At 37.9% G+C, this 15,739-nt stretch overlaps 4 protein-coding genes across 4 annotated transcripts; 2 read left to right on the forward strand and 2 right to left on the reverse strand.

Annotated features, from left to right (window-relative positions):
• Positions 1-61: 61 nt before the first annotated feature.
• CBG11902 lies at positions 62-1,252 on the forward strand (the record flags this gene model as incomplete). Its single annotated transcript, XM_002646169.1, has 2 exons — positions 62-108; positions 967-1,252. 2 exons carry the CDS (start codon positions 62-64, stop codon positions 1,250-1,252), a joined length of 333 nt encoding a protein of 110 aa, XP_002646215.1.
• On the reverse strand, positions 247-2,149 carry CBG11903 (the record flags this gene model as incomplete). Its single annotated transcript, XM_002646170.1, has 3 exons — positions 247-297; positions 1,795-1,925; positions 2,059-2,149. 3 exons carry the CDS (start codon positions 2,147-2,149, stop codon positions 247-249), a joined length of 273 nt encoding a protein of 90 aa, XP_002646216.1.
• Positions 2,150-6,266: 4,117 nt separating this feature from the next.
• Cbr-gpb-2 lies at positions 6,267-9,428 on the forward strand (the record flags this gene model as incomplete). Its single annotated transcript, XM_045237002.1, has 8 exons — positions 6,267-6,346; positions 6,394-6,482; positions 6,870-7,006; positions 7,353-7,471; positions 7,975-8,167; positions 8,311-8,529; positions 8,626-8,722; positions 9,250-9,428. 8 exons carry the CDS (start codon positions 6,267-6,269, stop codon positions 9,426-9,428), a joined length of 1,113 nt encoding a protein of 370 aa, XP_045094699.1.
• A 449-nt stretch (positions 9,429-9,877) lies between these two features.
• CBG11905 lies at positions 9,878-10,658 on the reverse strand (the record flags this gene model as incomplete). Its single annotated transcript, XM_002646172.1, has 2 exons — positions 9,878-9,967; positions 10,416-10,658. The coding sequence occupies 2 exons, from the start codon at positions 10,656-10,658 to the stop codon at positions 9,878-9,880; spliced, it is 333 nt and encodes a 110-aa protein (XP_002646218.1).
• Between the last annotated feature and the right edge of the window lie 5,081 nt (positions 10,659-15,739).

Genomic DNA, 15,739 nt, shown 5'->3' on the forward strand with positions numbered 1-15,739 from the left:
TGCTGTTGCTTTGCTGTTGCTGCCTTCCGTGTGTTTGTATTGCTGGAATTTGGTTCGCTGGATGGTTTGGGTTGAGAAATCGCAATCAGAGGAAGACCACGCAACAAGGTACGAGACATTTGAATAACCGTTAAATCTGTTTTAGAAGAGCCGGTCCTTCTATTTCTCCGCTCATTTTTTCGGAAAAATTTTGTCAAAAAATGCGAGGAGTTCTAGTTCAAAACTCATGAAAATTGAGAATATTTTTTAAGCAAAAGAAGCGTGTTGTTTCGGTGAAACAGTGGAATCTCCGGAATCCTGAAAAAAAACGATTTTGTAAACTCTTTTTAATACGATTGTCAAGAATACTTTTTTGCAAAAAAAATCGCTTCGATTACTGTAGCTCAATTTCTTGTTTCTTGTTCAGTAATAAAATTTTCAATATTCAAAATTTTGAAATTTTTGGACTTGAAAAAAAAATTGAGCTTGCAAAAAAAGCAACAAGAACCGAATTTTCTTGAGTTTTTTTGGAAGTTTAAATATTTTACATTCTTCATTAAGTTTTTGAATATTTCAAGAGAAATCACAAAGAACAAAAACCAGAAAATTGCTTTTTATAGATTTCTTCGTTTATATTCTTTACAATAAAATTGAAAATTTTGGTACTTTGAAGTCAAAAAATTTCAAGCCAAAAATATTCATGTTTCAGCTCTCATTTACAAGTTTCTCAGCTCTTCTAGAAGCTGAGATAAAGGAGTTTGAAGTTTTCGAGAGACGCAGGCAATGAAACACTCTAACTGTCTGCGTCTCTCAAAAACATAAACCTGCTGTATCTCAGCTTCTAGGAGGTCCAGAAAAATGGTTTCATGACAGAAATTCAGGTTTTTCTTTTATTTTGATATTTTCTTAAAAATTGAAATTAGAAATGTTGAGTTTTAGAGTTTCAGAATTTTTCATCCATTTATTTTGAAATACCACCCATTTCAGTTTAGTCTCCTCTCCAATCATCACCAACCAATCTCCACCTGCTCCTATCCCAATTTCTTCTTCTTCCTATCCATCCGATAATATTTCTGGTAATGCTAATTATAATCCTGTCATCCGCCAACAACGTCAAATCCACGTGGATTCCTCACCTAGAGATTCTGAAATTTCCCGTGTCATGGTACCTGGCGATCAGGTGATCTATTCGGCCGAAGACCGCTACTACACCTCTTCCACAGCTCCGGCTGGAGCTCATCGACCTGATGCTTATAATGTTTCTCGCTACTAGTATTATTTTTTCATTCTGTCTTTCACTTCTTTACTTTTCTATCTCTTTCTTTTTGCTTGTATATTTCGCAATAAAAATTATTGAAAAATCGGAAATTTTTCTTCAGATTTCAACATATTTAAACTGCGATATATGTAAACATAAAGTACCAATCAATAAGACACATAAAAGATGTGAAGTTCATTTTCGGCCATTTGGATACTTATCAGGAGTCTGGAGCTCGGCTGTCAAGTTTGGATGCTTTTTGGAAATCGGAATGTTGCTTAAAAACTAGGAATTCTCAAAAAAAATCTGTGAATTCTTATTGACCGGTACTGTATGTCAAATAGAGGTTGAATAATTGTTCGGAAAACAAACCTTTATTAAATTTGAAACATTAAAAATTTAGGGACTTCCTCAATTTCAGCAGACGTTGACACCAATCGTTATTTGGTCTATGTGCGAAGGTAGCATCCGCTGGTCGTAGAACTTATGCCATTCCTCGTTAATGGTAATTTGAAAAGAACCATGTTTAGAGAAATACTTCGTCTTTTAATGATTACCTCGTAACCGTAACAATTACTCGAAGTACATAATTTCCGCGGATGTTGTCGGAAGAACACGTCCATCTCATCTTCCGGGTTCACAGCGATGTATAACGGCACGACTGTGTCTGTGAAAATATACTTCCAATCTGTAAAATGAAACTTTTCAAAAATTGCGTTCTGAAATGACTTACTTTTTTCTCTTTCGATCAAAAATGGTTATGGTGATCCCAACTTCCAAGTTTTCCAATCTCTTCGTATAACGGATATTATTGACTTTACCGGAGGAGCCCACGGATAAGGATACATGTATTTTTGGAAGTGGCGGGGAAAGAGTTTTCGTATTGGTCGGATGGGACGGATGGGACGACATCCTCTGATTTCAGCCGCCCAGTTGGCTAGAATACATAGCAATGAAGATGCAGATATTTCATATTTCATAATTGTCTTCTTATAGTGGAAAAAATGTCCTTCAATGATTTTACTTTCGGAGGCTTTCGGCATTTAATAAATAAGAACGTCTTTCGAACAAGTACTCCAAATCTGCTTTTCATTTCCTTAAAGGGGTAGGGACAGGAGATTTTACGGGGGATTTTTGGGGCCAGAGTATGCATTCTACCGTAACAGTGTACAACGCTTAATGTCACTCTGCGTACAGCTGTCGTCCTCGCCTTTATGTATGCAATCGCGCGGCCGCTTTCTCTTTGCCCGCGTCGCTCAGTCGGTAGCGGCGCCGCACCCTCAATCTTCGCCCCCCCCCCAAGTTCAACTCCTCGAGAGGCATATTTAAACGGAATTTCGAGAACATTTTTTTTCATGTCTCCCCAACATTAACTGGCTTCAATAGATTGGGCGTGAACCGTTTTGTGGTTTACCCACGTGTGGTTGTAATCCCGATTTTTACCTCCAAGCCTCCATACGCACTTCATCCATCTGATACAATAGTAGTTCCTAAAACACACAACATTCTGTTCTATCAATTCCCTCGAGCTAGTAAGCTGGAAATTGTGACCTGTGATCGCTGAGAGATGAGAATCGAAATGCATTACTTTGCTTAGCTATCAAGAACATTTTCGACACTTTCCAACCAGTCTTCTTTTGAATTTTTGAAAAATTTAAAGAAACCAGTCGATTTCCGCCGCCTCTCGGCGGCTACAATCTCCTGGCTTCACTAAAAACGTTTGAATCTCCAAATCGGAGAGAATCAGAAGAGGAAGTTTTAGTTGATTGTGTTGTCAACTTTCATAAACTGGAGTGACAGTCTGCTTATGCGCCTTCGGGGCTAAACCTTCTGGCTCCCGCTTACAACAGCCTTAACCGATTGAGTTTGGGCTTGGACAGATAAATCAGCAATGTAGAACAGAAATGTGTCTTAGTTGATACACGAACTGTTCAAAATTTCCAAAGTTTTAGAACTAATAATTTTCCTGAATTCCCGAATTTCTTGAAATTTGACAACTTATAATTTTTTCAGAAGTTTTGAAATTCAGGAGTCCTGAATTTTCGGAACTGCGATTCTAGAACTTAAAGATTTTTCTATTAAAATACTTCATTTCAGAACTCATAATTTCTGAAATTTCGTATTTTCAAGTTTCCGTATTTCCGACTTTCTGAGATTCTACTTCACAAATTCCCAAAATTAAAAATTTTAACACGAATCAGATTTTCAGAATTTTCTCTAAAACACATTTCTGAGTTTTTGATTCACAAAGTTTATGAATTTCCGAATTTTCTAAATTCCGAACTTGGGCTTTCTGATATTCTGAACTTCTGAGTTTCTGGTTTTTCTGGTTTTTGCTTTCGAGATTTTGGATTTTCAAAATTTCGAGTGTTCTAACTTTCAAATTTTTTAATTTCGTAATATTCCGAATATCTGAATTTTTATACTTCTGGATTTCCGAAACATTGGACATTTGAATTCTCTGATTTTCAAACTTCAAAATTTCCGAAGTTTCAAATCTCGGTATTTTCGAGTTCCCGTTTTTCCAATTTTCCGAATTTCTGAATTAGAATTTTAGAATTTTAAAGTGAAACCAAAATGTTTGAAGCATAGGAATGGTTAGAAATTTCGCATTTTCAAAAAAAATAATCAAATTTCGTGAATCAGAATCTCCGAAATTCAGTTTTTGAGAAGTTAGGGGATTCAGAAAGTCAGAATTTTAAAGTTTACTGAACTTTTTCTTTCTCTCTTCTTTCAAAACTAAGACTAAATAATTATTTTCACAAAATAACATTTTTATCAGATATAGTGTGGATAAGAAAAAAATAGAGGGGTTGGACGGAAGTGACGTGAAAATAATTTTCTAAAGAGTTGCACTGTAGGAATGGAGTAACGTCTCCAGGTGACGTCAGAAACAAAATTTTAAAATGAAAAATAGACGGGCAACATCTCGCTGCTATTTCTGATCATCTGTAAAAATTTGAGAATTTTTGGTCTACTGGAGACTTCACTAGGGTCGTGGAACCGGGAACAAACGGACACACAGACAGAATTTGATGATTGTTAATAGTAAAGATGTTCAGCTTGAAAAAAATGTTCCAGCTATCATTTAGTCCAAAAATTAGTTTTCTAGATCATCTGGAATCTGAGATACAGTCGTCTGAAGTTTCTGAGAGACGCAGACAACGAGGCACTCGATCATTCTGCGCCTCTCAAAAGCTTCAAACCGCTGTATCTGGAGGTCTAAAAAATTGGTTTTTTGACAGAAATGTTCCTTTTTTCCAATTTCTTTAAACATTTCATAAATTTGTTGAGCGGTGAAGATTAGAATGCATTACTTTGCTTGTGCCCCGCTCGATAAGTCCAAATTTAAAAAAAAATTACAAGAATTTTTCATTATCCGGCCGTAGTCAAACTGGGTTAAATTGTGAGGGACGAAGCGGCCCAGCTTTTTGACTTTCCCAAGTGCAGCAAAAGCATATTGGACTACAGAGTGAGTCATACCAAGTGATTTAGACATTTCTCTATAAGTTCGAGATTGAAAAAACCAATTAAGAAAAAAACGATTTGGTTCTTGGTTCTAGGACCTGAAGAGATGAACTTAAGAACTAATACAAATCACAAAGCCCTAATAATTTTTTTGAACCTTTCAAAAACTCACTTTTCAAAATATTTTCTGTATCACAATTAGAACCATAATTTATTTAGTATAGGAAAAATATAGAATTTCGAAAAAAAATCAGGAAAATAGAGGCACATAAACACTGCGCCATGAGAAAAAGTAAAATGAGAATAAATGAACGAGCAGCAGTTCATTGTGTGCTTATCAGTCTGATAACAAGAGAGTTAAAAGATGAGGAGGGGTTAGAGAATTTCAGCAGGTCATTAATTGGTTTTTTTTTTCATTTTTGAATTTGAAGAACAAAACAATTCGGCTGATTTTACGGAAAAGGAAAATACTAATTTTGAAATTCTAAAACCTAGAAATTCTGAGATTTTGAGATTCGAGAGTTTTAAAATCCTAAAATCTTGAAAGCCTGAAATACTGAAATTCTGAAATCTGGAAATTCTATAATTTTGAGATTTCGGAATTTTGAGATTCTGAGATTCTGAGATTCTGAGATTTTGAAATTCTGAGATTCTGAGATTCTGAGATTCTGAGTTTTTGAGATATTGAGATTTTGAGATTCTGAAATTTTGAGATTATGAGGTTCTGGGATTTTGAGATTTCGAGATTTCGAGATTCTGAGATGCTGAGATTCTTTTTTATGCTTTTTTTTTCAGTTTTATCCCCTAATTGGGCGATCCATAAATTACACCCACTTCTTTTTCTTCTTCTATTTCTTTTTTTCTTTCTTCCTAATTCCTTTTTTCTTCTTCTCCTTTTTCCCAAACATAAAGCTCTTCTCTTTTTCCTCTTCTTCTTTTTCCTGAAGCCGCGACGCGACCGCGTCGCGTGCTTGGTCTCACTTCACTGGCAAAAAGCGACGAGAAGCGAAGGCAGAGAGGGAGAGAGAGGAGAGAGAAAAAGGGTGAAAAAGAAGAAGCAGTGAGAGGCGCAGACAGACATACTCACGGGCATACACAAAATTCGGTGGAGATGGATGCACCAAGTGAAAAACGAGAGCAGATATTGAGAGATGGAGAGAAAGCTCTTTTGCCCATTTTCGATTTCTCTCCTTTTTCTTTTTATTTTTATTTTGGACCAAATCAATGAAATAGATGTCTTTAATTTTTCGATTCCATAAACTTTGACCCAATTTATCTCAGTTTCTAGAAGAGATATCAAGAAGTGGTCAACTGATAAATGTTCATCATAATAGCAAAAAAATTTTATTAGTTGACAAATTTTTGGTATCTTTTACGGGAACCGAGATATTCCTTTTCCCCCGTTCTATTTCCTAAACCTTCCATTTTTCAGGGATAATGAGCCTCTAAACCATCCCACCAACCAGTTGTTAACTCAAAAACCTGGCTTCAAAATCGCCATTGCTCGCATAATACCCTTCAGGTTTTTCCACAAATTTTGATCTCAAAACCCAAAAAAACTATGAGTTCGGCCGCTGGAGAATCGTCGTCTTCGTCGAAAGTGCCAGAGAATTCTGGAAGCGCCGCAGCCGCCGCGACAGGGTGAGGAGACAAAAAACACATTTTTGGATTACTGTAGTTTTTTCTAGGTCCGAGTATTTGGAACAATTAGCTAATGAGGCGGAGGAGTTGAGGAAGAAGTTGGATGCGGAGAGACATAAGTTGAATGATATTCCAAGTGAGTGAACATCTGGATGAATCGAGACACAGATAGATAATATAATCGTTTGCTTTGCCGCAAATTATCTTCGTTCTTGTTTGAGATATCAAAAAGAGGTTAACTGACAAAATGTTTGCAATATTATGATAAACCTTTTATCAGTTAGTTACTTTTTGATATCTTTCACAGAAAACGAGAAAATTTTAATCAAATAAGGGTGCTTTTTTTTCCAGTCAACGCTCCTCACATGCTGGTCATACTCCTCGAGGGGCTTATATGAAAAAGTTTTGAGGAATAAATTTTTCATATCCCTCCTCCTTCAAGACTTTCTGATTTAGACAATGTACAGTACCATCAAAAAACGGACATCCGGACATTACAGACACATAATTTCCTGATTTTCAGTTCAACAAGCCGCCGAACGTCTGGATGTGATGGGCGCGCTCGGCGTCAAGCAACGACGAATCCTTAAAGGACATGTTGGCAAAGTTTTATGCATGGATTGGTCCCTGGATAAGAGACACATTGTCTCATCGTCTCAGGTAGGCGTCTTTTTTGGAATACGTTGGGTTTAAACTATCGTAATCACTCTCATAAACTGACCTGCCAAGCTTTCAACTTTGAGCTAAGTTATATCAGTTCTTGTGAAAGATATCAAAAAGTAATCAACCTATAAAATTTGCTGCTGTTATGAGAAACATTTTGTCAGTTGACCCGTTTTTGATAGTTTTCAAAGGAACCGAGATATATGGTCTCAAAGTAGCAAGTTAGATGGGGAGAAAGGGTTGTTCTGTTAACGGTAGTACCAAAAATGGTGTCTTTTGTTCATCAGAATTTTTAAATCTAGTCGGCCTATAATAGATTCTAATTTCAAAAAACCATTTTTAGGATGGAAAAGTGATTGTTTGGGATGGATTCACCACAAACAAGGAGCACGCATTGACGATGCCAACCACTTGGGTTATGGCTTGTGCATTTTCGCCATCCAGCCAAATGATTGCATGCGGGTAAGGAAATTCGGACATTCAGAAACACAGACACAATATGCATTTTGATAAAATCCATTAATTTTGTGCGATTTCTGCAAAAAAAATCCGATAATCTCTGTGGAAAAAACCGTTGACGCTCTGATAGCCATCCTAGATCTTCACTTTGAGCTTAATTATCTCGAGTCTTATTAAAGACATCAAAAGTTTGTCGACTGATAAAATGTTAATCGTAACATTACCAACATTTTATTAGTTGTCCACTTTTTGATAACTTTTACCAGTACCGAGATAAGTTGCCTCAAAGTTCAAGCATAGGTTGGAGTACGGTATTTTAAGGTGTGCCTATTCAGACGTTGTTCATTTCGGTTCCATTAGAAATTATCAAAAATGTGTTAACTGATAAAAATGTTCAAATTTTATGATATACATTTTATTAGTTGACAACTTTTCGATATCTTTCCTAGGAAACGAGAAAAATCATGTGAAAATTGAAAGGTGGTGGCTCAAAAGTCAAATTTCAGAGGACTCGACAACAAGTGCAGTGTGGTCCCATTGTCGTTCGAAGACGACATTATTCAGAAGAAGCGTCAAGTGGCAACCCATACATCTTATATGTCATGTTGCACATTTCTCCGTTCTGATAATCTCATTTTGACTGGAAGTGGAGATTCGACATGCGCCATTTGGGATGTCGAGAGTGGACAGTTGATTCAGGTAAGTTAGAGTGGCCTAGGATACCAAAATTTGGAGAAGTAGGGGCTCTTGTCCCCAATTTTTAAGGTACATAGGTTCTTCTTTGGTACCGCTAGTGGCATAGAAACATCTCGATGACGCTGACCTAGAAACCTCATTTCCAGAACTTCCACGGCCATACCGGTGACGTCTTCGCCATTGACGTTCCAAAATGCGACACTGGAAACACCTTCATTTCTGCTGGAGCAGATAAGCACTCTCTGGTTTGGGACATTCGATCCGGTCAATGTGTCCAATCGTTTGAAGGACATGAGGCCGATATCAATACAGTCAGATTCCATCCAAATGGTGACGCATTCGCAACTGGATCGGATGATGCTACAGTAAGAATTTCCATTTTAGAACTCCAGTTCGATAGAGCGCGTTTGCTGATAAAGAAAATTCGAATTTCCGCCAAACCACTCCAATTTCTTTTCCAGTGTCGCCTCTTCGATCTCCGCGCCGATCGCCAGGTGTGTGTCTACGAGAAGGAATCGATTCTCTTCCCAGTCAATGGTGTCGACTTCAGTTTGAGTGGTGAGTAAGCTGGCCTAGGAAAAATCTTCGGCCATTTCGGCTAGTCTGTGATACAATGTGAGCCTTTAAACGATTTTCCAGAATTTTCAAAATTTTTCAAGGTTTGTAATCGAATTTTCGGTTTTTTTCATCGAAAAAACACAAAAATCACATCGAATTTCAAGAAAAAAAACAAAATCGAAAGTTCGTTTACAGGCACATGTATACATAGATTACGGTATTTCTCGAGTTTTTCACCGAAAAATCGTCGAAATTTTAAGAAAAATATGCAATAGAAATTACGAAAAATCGTTTGAAGGCGCATGTAATTTTTTCCAGGTCGTGACCTAATTTTTCTGGATCATGACCTGAAATAATTGGAATTTTGAGAAAAACGGGTGAAAATTATTTCATTTAAAGGCGCATGTTCTCATTGAAGTGAATTTTGTGTAATTCGTTGTTTTCCGAATCTTCGCCTCTAAATAACAACAGACTTGGCCTAGAAAAATCCTCGGTCACCTCTAACCAGAAAACAAAAACTCTTCCAGGCCGCATCCTATTCGCTGGCTACGGAGACTATCGTGTCGGCGTCTGGGACTCGCTCAAATGCGTTCGTCACTCTGTGCTCTACGGTCACGAGAATCGCATCAGTTGCCTCCGAACGTCTCCAGATGGCACTGCGGTTTGCTCCGCCTCCTGGGATTGCACCATTCGTATTTGGGCTTAAGCCTACTTTGAAACTAATAATAATATTTCTGAGCTTTATGTCACTTGGCTTTTTTTTCTCCCCCCAATACTCCATTGATCCCCCATTGATCCCATATTTTCCCCCATTTTCTCTGTCTCTAGTCACACCCAAATTCTCACAATTTTACAGAATAAACCATGTAAATAGCAACAGTAGGAACAGAAGATACTCTTATTATTCAAAATCGCCAAAATACATGGGGCAAGGGGGAATACTGTAGTTGGAAAGGGGAGACGAATAAGAAGAACATGAGCAACGTATGGCAAAAAAAAAAGAATTGAGGGAAGGTGAGGAAAATGCATTGATAAAACATGGTTGTCCCGAAAAGTTTTTTGATTGGGTGGTGGGTGAGAGAGTGTGTGAAATGAAGAGACGGAGAGAAGTGAAATTACAGAGAAAGAAGACAGATTGATTCATAAAGGGATGGCTTAGGCACAGCAGAAGCATCTGACGCAGTTGATGATGATCGAGAGGATGGTGCAGACGGCGAGGAACAAGAGGAGAACAGTAACCCAGTCCTGGAATATCATAATTGTGCGATTTTCGGGAGAAACGGGGTTTCGAGCTTTTTTAGGTTGCAAAATGATATTTTCAGAGTTTTCAGGAAAAATTGTTTTTGGAAAAATATTTGATGGCTTTTAGGAAATTTAGATCCGATTTTTGAAGTTGAGCATTTTCAAGCTCAACGATTGTTTCGGTTATTTTTCAAACTTTCGAAAGAATGGTCCTAGAAAGAAAATTACAGTAACCTAAAAACCTTTTAAAAATTGATTGTTTTGATGCGATTTTTTGGGAATTGTCTGATTTTTGTGATGAAAAATTCATCGACAAAATCTAAAAAATAGGCCAAAAATAATCACGAAATATCCATGCTCCTTTAAGGATGTATTTAGCTACCGAGCTTAAGCTCCGCCCACCATCGAATTTGCGGAATTTCAAATTTTGCTCATCTCTCTCATATCTCACCTGAAGACGGAAGCAGCACTGATCGGCGATTTGTCCGCAACACTTGAAGTACCAGAACACGTTCTCCTCTGGGCACGCGGATCCAACGACTGGCAATGGACACGCCAGTGGACTGCGACGGATCGTGAGTGGCTCAATGGATTTGACGTACTCGAGAAGATCGTCTCCCTCGGCGTTGACTGATGGAGCAGAGGCGAGAAGAGCCATGGCGAACAGGAACAGTGGAAGAGTGTAGGACGACATCTCTCTGAAAGGGATGGGAATTAGGGTGGGGTTGAAATATTGGAAAAGGTGAAAGCGGAGAAAAAATAGCAACAATTAGCTAAATCTGCTAAAAAGATTACTTAAAAGCAGGGCAAAAATGGGCCCTGGCGGGCCCTGGTAATAGTTTCTTTAAAAATCAATATTTTCAGTCTATCTAAAGTAGATATAATAGAACTCGACGAGTACTACAAAATTATAGTATTTGAAATACTTCATCTTGTCTATGAACAAAGTTTCACTGCGAATACAACGAGAAAAATGACCAGGCTAAATGACCCGAGCGAAATTCGAAAAGGAATTGAAGAAGACGTTTACGTGTGGAGTAGAATAAGAAAACGTTTTGAAAACGGAAAGAAGAAAGAGGGATGAGTAAATGGAAATTGAATCCGATTACTTCTCTACCAACTAGTCCTTCTTTTTCTTTTCGGATATAGAAAAAGAGTTTAGCTTATAGGCTAAATTCGGTTGCATCGGTGAGTGACGCAGTTCCGCAATTATTACCTCTCGTTTGTAAAAGTTTCTAACAGGTTTCACTTTGGAATATAAAAAAAGATTTGGTGATGATTTAGTGGCGGTGTTATGCAAGACCTAATGGAGAGTGACGTTCCGGAGGGATGAAAGGTTAGCAGGAGGGAAAATGCTAAGGGTGAGCAATGATGATAGATTGCGGGGACGATTTCGAAATAATGGCTTTGCAAAAATAAAACGGGCATACTCGAGCATAGTTTCTTTCAGGATCAATATTCTTGGACCAACTTTATTAGTCCTGATAGTACTACAAAATCGTACTATTCGAAAATCTGTATATTTTCTATGAGCAAAGTTACAAGCCAAAATCCACCTGAGCTACGCGGCCACAGCTTTATGACTTCTGACTTCCTTGTGTTCTATGTTCTGACGATTCAAGAAACTACGAATGCCTACCGAAGCCACCACCGACCATTGCTCGATGCCGGAGCCGACAGTCTAAGACCAGCCAAGCAAATCAAGTCAGCTAACTGTGTGATCCGTTAATAAACTTTTAATTTTTTTGTAGACGAGATACACAGCTTCTCTCTTGAATTGGTCAATAATGTCCAGCCGGAAAGAAACTGCGGTCAAGTTACTGTTGAAACAGCAAAGAAGGATGCTTCCCAGTATTTTTTTTCTAACTGACTTGGGAGATATTGAAAATATCACGAAATCGAGCTTCTGTTCTAGAGGAAGCATGCTCTTGTTTGGCCAGTTCGTCAAAAAAAAAGCTTTCAGTTGCCAGGGAACCGTTTGAAATGGGATCTCTAATTGGCTTTGGCTCTAATAGAAGCCCATCCTATAAATGCACTTCGAGCTCAATTATCTCGGTTCCGGTAAAAGATATAAAAAATCTGTCAACTGATAAAATTCTGATAACTTCGCGAAGATCATTTTATCAGTTGATAAACTTCTGATATCTTTTGAAGAGACCGAGATAATTGTGCTCAAAATGGACGTATAAGGTGAACTTTTATTAAAGAAAACACAGTATCTTTTACTGCGAAAGCGAACTTTTGAAAAAGCGTTCGAACCGTAGAACCAACACTCTTATGAAGTCAAAACCGCGAAAAATCCAAAACGCAAATAGTTTTCAACAAATCGGAAATCTATAGGCAGAATAAAAGCGTTTAGAAACTGACTGAGGGTCTCCGCAGAAGGTCAAACCCCCATGATGACAAGGGCTAGTAGTGACACAAAATAGGATCGATTGATTGTTACCTTCGGATGAAAGGAAAAGAGAGAAAACAATGGTCATTAGCTGCTGCTACTAGAAAAAAGAAGGACAATTGGAATCTCATTGAAAAGAAAATTGGAGGAAAAAAATCGTTCGACGATTTTTAATTCCGCCTTCTTTTGTTGGCAGAGGAAATATTCCATGTCCACCGCACATTTCTACTACTTTTGACCTTTGTTGTGTAAGGAAAAATGTGTAAAAAAAGGAAGAGACATTGTCTAAATGCAAATAAGGAACGACCAGCCGGGGTGCTTATCCTCTCAATTTCCGCAGAAATCGTCAGTAAAGAAGCTGATTCTCACAATGTGATCCGTAAAGGAGGTTATCATAAAGGAAAGCGAGAGGGTGACATGATTGAAAGGGCTGCTGACCCCCACAGCGTGAATCGCCCATTAATGGGCTAATCACCTATTCTTCTTCGATTAGAACCTGCTTTCTGAGACAAAAACAGAGACACTCCTTGAAGGAGAAGCCTTTTCTCTAGCGACTTCCTTAAAATCACGTTGTCTTCATTCAAATTTTTTTGGATTTGGTGCTATTTTTCGAATGACCCAGTGGAAGGGAAACAAGGCGTTTCAGCCCTTCTGAAATTTGCGAAAGAAAATCCTGATCAAGAGCGCCTAAAACGGCTGAAATACAAGAAAACTAACTCTTCGAGGAACCCCCATATAGCGAAATTGACACCATGTCAGCCTGCTGATGCATAACTGACGAGTGTTTTTTTTTTAAAGAAAACAGAAGACAAATACACAAAACAAGGGATTGTATTGACTGACTGTTCTCTATCAAGGAGAAGGAGGTGGTATCACACAGTTTGTGTTCCTTTTTTCTGCGTCTCTCTCGCTCTCTCTCTCTCGCTTGGTACACAGTTTGTTTATACGGACCAATCGATGCGTATTGAGGGCCATGCAACCATGATAAAAGGTGAGAATGCCGACTATCCTTGAGTCAGTCTAATGCGAAAGGCACAACGAAAATATTGATTGATGCGGAAAAAGTGGCAATTTCAAGGGACAAATGGACCAGAGAGTCTCTCAGAGAGGGATGAAGCCGCAGGAAATTGAACATATTGTTCATTTCTTGCTACATCTGCGAGTGGATTAGCAATGGATCCCCGCGGGCTCTTTTAACGAGTTCTTGGGACCAAAGAACCAAAAATGTGGTCCAAAAAGCGAAAAAATTCCAATAACGATTCTTTTTATGGCCCAATTCAGGGCTCTCCTTAAAAGAATAAGTGTTGTCCTACACTCAAAATTTTTGAATTTGCCGCCTCTTTTTTCAAATAGACCCACTGGAAGAAACACAAATCCGGAATAAAACAAATTACAGTCAGAAAAGTGTTGAGATTCGCGAGAACCAATTTCCACATTTTTCGAAATTCAAAAAAGTGAAATTTTCAGTGATTCCCGCTATTTTCAGCAATTTTTTGATCGAAAATTGTTTAAAATGTTTCTTCGTTCAAAATTATAGGTTTAGGCTGAAACACAAAATCAGTTTTTTCGCTCAGAATATTTGTATTTATTGTCAATTCAAAAAGATCGCACCGGTGAACACGCAAACAAACAGGTAAAAAAGGGGGCGGAGCGATCCGCCTCTTTTCGCAAAGGCACCGCGCGGATTTTCGGCGGTTTTTTGCCGTTTTTTGGTAATTTTTCATCGAATTTCTTCCGAATTGAAGGAAATTCGTCGGCTTTTTTTTCTAATTCATCCATCATCTAATAAGAAAAATGTTCTCTGGTATCACAACTATGAAGAAGTGTTGAATAATCTGCGGTTAGTCGACAAATTACTCTAAATACTTCTCCGATCGAGTTTTTCAGGTTTTCAGGAAACTTTACAATGATAATTTATGTTTTATGTGATCTCGAAGCTTTCCAACTTCTTATTTTCATCTTTGCAGGATTCGATACGTCACATGGTCTTGCCCTTTTCATTTCTGACTCGCTAGTTATCTCTCGGAGCCGTATTTTATGTCATTTTGAATCAAATTCTAAAAGTCTGGCCGATACTTCAGACCAAAAACTATGATTTCGTGTGATTTTCGAGAGGTCGGATATGTCTAGATGATTGGAGTTTTCCAGTCATCACTACCGTATGGAATATGGAAAATTTCAATGCAAAGACAAAGAAAATTACAAAAAAAACAAAGAGAATTCCTTTAAGAACACATGATTTTTGATACTTTGGTCTGGGTTGAAAAGGAATGAGAAGAAGGATGGCTACTACCACTAAAGCGAAAAGAATAAGAGACGACGAACGTAGAAAAACCGCAGGAAGTAGCGGTGGTTGTCTCGCCAGAAGAAAAGAGGAGGATAACCCACAAAAAGAACCTGTCTCTCTCCCATTCGATTCGTATTAGGCAACCAACTGGTCACGGCAGCACGATTTGAATCGATTCGATGGAGGAGGATTCAGATGACGGCATCAAGAAGAAAAAGGAAAATTTCTGACACTGACTCATTATTACACTCTATTTTTCCTATAAGTGGAAGGACAGATTTTGATGGGGTAAAAGAGAAACGCTGTCGAGTGGATTTCGAAATTTTAAAGAAACAGTTTTGATGGAGAGAAAGTTTTAGGCATTTCCGGAGTGAGTAAATGGCATTAAAATGAAGATTTCATGAAGGAATTATTGGAAAAATTGGGAATTTCAGCGAAAACCTGCGATTTTCAGCCTTTCTTTCCGGCAGTGTGCCTTATCGACAAAGATTTTCCGATTTTGTCGACAAATTTACCTGACAAATTATCGATAAATTTGTCGATAAAAAACGATAAAATTTTGTCGATAAATTGTTGACAAATTATCGGTAAATTTGTCGAAAGTAATTTATCGACAAAATTTTGTTGACAAATTATCGATAAATTGTCGTTTTTTTTGTCAATAAATTTGTCGAAGGGGGCATTTGTCGACAAATTATCGACAAACAATTGTTATTAACAGCCGGAATTACTTGTAAAAAATCGTATCTCATCTTTTTTTTTCTAGGCCATCTGACCTGGTGGCCTAATTTTTCCAACATGAATTTTCTAGGCCACCAAACTTTTTGACCTGAAAATGATCTGATGTTAACATGGTGTGTGTTTTAAGCCATTTTAGCATGGTGGCCTAACTTTTGCAATATGAGTTTTCTAGGCCACCAATCTTTTTGACTTAGAAATGGTCAGATATTCACCTGGTACGTTTTCTGAGCCATTTTGAGGTGGTGGCCTAACTTTCGCAAGTTGAGTTTTCTAGGCCACCAATTTTTTTGTCTTAAAAATGATCTGATATTCATCTGGTATGTTTTCTAGGCTATTTTTACATGGTGGCCTA

The sequence above is a fragment of the Caenorhabditis briggsae genome (assembly GCF_000004555.2).
Source record: "Caenorhabditis briggsae complete genome, chrI, whole genome shotgun sequence".
Taxonomy (NCBI): domain Eukaryota; kingdom Metazoa; phylum Nematoda; class Chromadorea; order Rhabditida; family Rhabditidae; genus Caenorhabditis; species Caenorhabditis briggsae.